We start from the raw sequence: 5,782 nt of genomic DNA on the forward strand, positions 1-5,782 counted from the left end.
ACGCAAACACATACGGATCACGGACACGCACACACGGACATAATGAAATAACGGACGTGTGACCACAATCATAGATTAACATTGGTGCACGTTTGGCCGTGTCTCCGGTATATACGGAAACGGACCAAACACGCACGTGTATCACGGACGTGTGAAGGGGGCCTAAATGTGTTTGCATAATCTTGTGCAGGCAATTAAAAGTGTCAAGAACACTTTGTTAGACACTTCCCTAGGAAATATTTAGGCCAGGCACTGCTAACTAACAAGACCTCTAAATCCGTTTGGTTAATTTTGAGCAGACAATTTTAAGAACCACTTTTTAAATGCTTCTCTAGCAAAGTTTTAGGCCAGGCACTGCTAACTAGCAATACCATATATATGTGTTTATGTACTTTTAAGCAGGCAAGTAAAATGGCTCAGAACCACTTTTTAGATACTTCCCTAGCAACCTTTTAGGCTAGGAAATGCTAACTAGCAATACCTATAACTGTGTTTGCATAATTTTGAACAGGCAATTAAAATTGCCAAGAACCACTTTTTAGATATTTCCCTAGCAACTTTTTAGGCCAGGCACTGCTAACTAGCAATACATATAAATGTGTTTGCACAATTTTTATCAGGCAGTAATATGTAGAAATACCTAATTAGATGCTTCACGGGCAACTCTTTAGCAGGCACTATAGTACCAATCCCTATTTCCATCATGTTATGTGCCAATTTCTGGCACACATACATCTTTCCTTACACTGTACATCCCTATTCTAAACTATTCCTCTCCAATCTATCTCAACTACCTAACATTAAACCCCTAGCTACGCTCACTGTCTAGCAGCACTGGTGGCAGCACCTTCCCTAACGTGTCACTTTCACAAAATGGCACCGACCAACATGTCCTCAATTTATATGCAGACAGACAGATAGACATGTGACTTAGGCAGCAAATCACAGAAGCCGTTATGTCTGAACCTTGTGGATGTTTGCTGCACCATGATTGGCTGCAGGAACATCTGTAATTAAAGTTGAGAAAAAAATCAATGTCGCACGCCAAAAAGATTTTCCCGAGTCCACCCCTCCACTTCACTGATTTTACACATACCCCCATTCATCAGACAGCACCATAATCCTATACAAAATCAGAAAGTGTTATTACAAAAGCATTTCTGGAAAAGTGGATGTTGTTCGGGGCAAAAAAAGAGCAAGTAGAAGATTACCAACATTTGGGGAAAGTGCTCAGGGTTACGAACGTGTTAAGGCTCGTACCGAATTTAAAACTGATGAACCTTTATCAAACAGTTTCGCTCATCTCTAATCATGATTACCCATTTTTTTCTAGTTTAAACATTTAATTAAAATGATGACAATTAACAACTTTAAAGTTTGTTTTATTGATACATCATTACAACCATTGAATTAATATAGACAGAAATCGATAGAAATAACTTTTAGGGTAAAAATCCACATAGCAAAAATGTACAAAAAATTAATACAGATTATAATAGCAAACATGGACATAATATAGAGAAGGATTTTTTTCAGAATTCTGAATGAATTTGGTATATTACTGTATCTTTAGAAAAACATTTATTTAGCTATAAGAAGATACATGGTAACAAACAAGTAGATAGACAGATAAATGGACTGACAGTAGTATGGACGGATGATCGATAGATAATAGATATTTAGATTATAGAAAGATACATAGAAAGATATATAAATACTTGATGGGTAGATAGATAGATAGATAGATAGATAGATGGACTATAATAATACATCAAGATAAGACTGTCATATCATGCTCAGTTAAATTTGACAAACGCATCTCAGAGAATGTTAGAAAAAGATTCTAAAAGACAAAGGAGCTTAAAAAATAAATAAAGCAATTATTCTGTTTTTGGATATGTAGGAAACCAATGTGCTGACTATAACATCTAAATGTAATAAATAGAGATGAGAGAATAAATTGAAGTCTTGAATTTTTACAAGAATCAAAATTTACCAAAATTCTGATTTTTTTTTTTCATGCAAATTGAAATTGTCTCTTCAGGGAGTAAGGAGACGAACTCTAGTGCCACCTATTGGAAGTAACATGCAAATTGAGGAATATGCCAACTGTTGGCTGCAATTTTTCTAAACCAAAAAGAGCTATTAAAAATATAAATAAAAGCATCCTTATCACCTTAACACTCACTTATATGTCCCTTTCATTCTTTATTATCAAACATTTGGTCATTGCCACATCTTCATTACTTGTGCTGGAATCTCTGGGCCTCTTACACTGAGCTATGAGTTCTGGGTGTCAATAGGCCTGGGAACAGTTCTGTACACGTGTCCAGAGGATCATGAAGCATGTGGTGATGTCATGACCTTCCACACACTCGTACAGAGCCCTCCTGGGTATCATGAAAAGTGGAAGTCCTGACTGAACATGAGAGTTCCTGGTAGCAGTGATGGCTGAGAAGAGCAGCAAAGACTGAATGGGTCTAAAGTCTCGAGAGATCCTGAGACTTGATAACCGACATTAAATATGAGGTGAAATAACTTCTCCGCCAGTTTAATTTCCCAGGAAAAATGTGGAACCATGCAAATTTAAATTTTCCTTGATCCACTTTCCCTAGTAATCTATTATATTAAGCTGAGTGTATGTATGTGTGTGTGTGTGTGTGTGTGTGTGTGTGTGTGTGTGTGTGTGTTTATGTGTGTGTGTGTGTGTCCCCGCTAAAGGAATTTCCACCGTCGCATGTACAATTATGAAATTTTGCACAAATGCCCCATTTGACTCAAGGAACGTCATAGACTATGTTTTCAGGGGAAATTTAACCCCGCGCTTTACAGTCAATCGCCAAAAAACCTGAGTCCATTAAAGTCAATGGAGCTGGGAACCACAATGCAGCCAGAACTTCAGAAGAATGTTGGCGTGTCGCAATGCATAGCCAGGGAAAGAGACAGACACCAAGACAGACAGGGAAGGAAACAGACACTGAGACAGACAGGGAAAGAGATAGGGAAAGAGACAGACACCGAGACAGACAGGGAAATAATCAGACAGGGAAGTGAAAGAAACAGACAGACAGGGAAAGATACAGACAGACAAAGACTCAGAAAGACAAAAAGACAGAGAGACACAGATAGACACAGACAAAGAGACAGACAGGGAAAGAGACAGACAGGGAAAGAGACAGACAAGGAAAGACAGGGAAAGAGACAGACAGGGAAAGAGACAGACAAGGAAAGACAGGGAAGGAGAGACAGACAGGGACAGACAGGGAATGATAGAAAGACAGGAAAACAGATAGAGAGACAAAAATGGAAAAAGACAGACAGAGAGAGAGAGACCGAGAGACAGTTACTATCCCGGGCAACGCCAGGTATTACAGCGAGTAAGACTATTAAGAATGATTTTTTTTTACATAAATAATCATGAAAACAAGAAAATAACCATGTATTGTTCACTCTATGATTATATAACAAAATTGATTTAAATGAATTGTAAGATGATAATACATCAATTTAGGATACGGAATTTTGTTTAAGGTTTGGATGAAAAAAAATATATTTTAACCATCTGTACTTTGAGTAGGTTTAGAGGGCTGTCGTTCTACGAATACATCATTAGTCTGTTCACCTAAAGCTTTTTCAAGCTTGAAGGGAATGGATCTGAGGAAACCTTGTTGGAAATCTTGTCCGATAAATACATAAATGATTGGATTGATGCAACTGTTAAGACAAGCCAGAATGGTAACAGTAGTATTTATACTATGGAATAGAAGTCTATCTTCTTCATAGATGGGTGTAAGTGGCAAGATGAAAAATGGAAACCAGCAGATAAAAAAACACAATATAACAGCGGTGATGATCCTGGAGGATCTCTGAGATCTCTGGGATCTCTTACTTTTTCTAATCTTGTAGAAAATGGTGACATAAGAGGTGACGATGATAAGAAAAGGGATCACACACATTATAACTAATTTGTTCAGCCGAGTACTAAAGGGAATCTTACAAAGATGGAGTTGTTTATTGTCGTCTATTATACACCATTCAGTTAGGTGATATGAAAAAAAGTTTGATGCAAGCAAAAAAAAACCACTCCCAAGGAAGCAGATCAACCACATGATTCCTGCAGTGATTCTAACTAGTTTATATGTTCTATGAACTTTTGCCCAAAATGGCCACATGATGGATACCCAACGGTCAATACTCATGGCGATCAAGAAAAAAATACTGGCGCCCATGTTCAGACCAAACAGAAGAAAGATCAAGTTGCAAAAAAAGACTTGTGAGTCTGTGGAAGAAGAAGTGAACTTTGCTATCAGCAGAGGAATAAAAGCACAGCACAGGAAGTCCGCGATGGCCAGGTGAAAGAACCACACGGCACTGATCATCTTCTTCATTCTGAATCCGGCAATCCAGATGACTAATCTATTACCGATAATCCTGAGAGCAAAAACAATGCTGTATATTGCAATTGACACTTTACGTAGGATGTACATGAGTTCATAAGAACCGTTGTAAGAAGTTGTGTTACTTGTGTTGTTGAATTCGTAAGATGACCTTAGAAGACATGATAGGGTAGACTTTAGGAATATGAAGAATTTATAATTTTGTAAACAGATACAGAGGTATGCATGGAGAATCGGGGGATGAAATAAAGTTGAGATCCCCTTAGAGTGCTAGATTTCCCCACCATAGAAAGTTACAGGGACTTTGATGCCAGCACTGCAGAGATGAGCAAACCTTTGGAAGTTCAGTTCACTGTCAGCAAACAAACCAAACCTACACTGGCCCGAACTTGGCCCGAGGGGGTTCATAATCACTGATTGGCAGTTTGAGTCTCCACCCGCATAAGTCAGCCATAAGCAGATCACCTCTGGGGAAGGGAGGCCAGGTTTTTTCATATTTTCTTTTTGTTACAGACTACATCTAATCATGATGTTGTTACCCCCAGAACGAGCCGTACAAACACTGCAAGCGGCTCGTACAGAGGTGACCACCAAGCGTACCTGAACATAGCATTGGTCGTGCAAGTTAAGTTCACAGGTAAAGCATCCAAACTCTGAACCCGATCTCTGTTATTTCAAGTTGGTATTAGCTTCAAGAATCGAAATTTGGGTTTGCTCATCTCTACAGATAACAGACAATGGGAGCATTGGCGGAAACTCATCGCTGGACACGGGAAGAGAAACTAATCAAACTTTATCTGGAGGACAGCTTTGAGACAAAAGTGGCGCATTATAGTCCTTAGCTACAAACATTTTGATGTTAACTTCTAGTATTTTTTTTTAAGTAGTAGTGTTGAGCGAGTGTTGACTATTCGTACTGGCTATGCTGTTAGCGAGTACTGTCTGCTACTCGCATATTCATTACGAGTAGCAGGTGCAATGTAAGTCAATGGGAAATACTAACTAAGTAGCGAGTAATCCGAAAACCATACTATTCGCAACTCGCATGAAAAGTACAACTTTTAAGTTACTTTCGAGTATTTCCCATTGATTTCCATTGCACCCGCTACTCATAACGAATATGCGAGTAGCGGAGAGTACTCACTAATGGCATAGCGAGTGCGAATAGTTAACGACTCACTCAACACTATTAAGAAGATTAATTAAAGACACCAATTTTTCACAATAAAAAATTGATATTGAATTGATTAAACTAAAAACATAAACTTATAACAATTTTTCGGCTGTAAGACTACCCTACGGATGTATACAATAATGCGCCCATATACTAACTGCAAAACAGGATATTAATAATGAAAAGAAATGGAAATACAAGGAGTATTGAA

At 38.2% G+C, this 5,782-nt stretch overlaps 1 protein-coding gene across 1 annotated transcript in view; it reads right to left on the minus strand.

The window, feature by feature from the left end:
* Positions 1-1,410: 1,410 nt before the first annotated feature.
* The window catches only part of LOC142256114 (formyl peptide receptor 2-like), a 10,945-nt gene continuing 6,573 nt past the window's right edge, over positions 1,411-5,782 (minus strand). The window contains exon 4 of the mRNA XM_075327651.1: positions 1,411-4,548. Coding sequence (XP_075183766.1) covers positions 3,555-4,548 — 994 coding nt within the window. The 3' untranslated portion in view covers positions 1,411-3,554. The remainder of the gene's footprint in view (positions 4,549-5,782) is intronic.

The sequence above is a fragment of the Anomaloglossus baeobatrachus genome, chromosome 11, assembly GCF_048569485.1.
Source record: "Anomaloglossus baeobatrachus isolate aAnoBae1 chromosome 11, aAnoBae1.hap1, whole genome shotgun sequence".
In the NCBI taxonomy this organism is placed as follows: Eukaryota; Metazoa; Chordata; class Amphibia; order Anura; family Aromobatidae; genus Anomaloglossus; species Anomaloglossus baeobatrachus.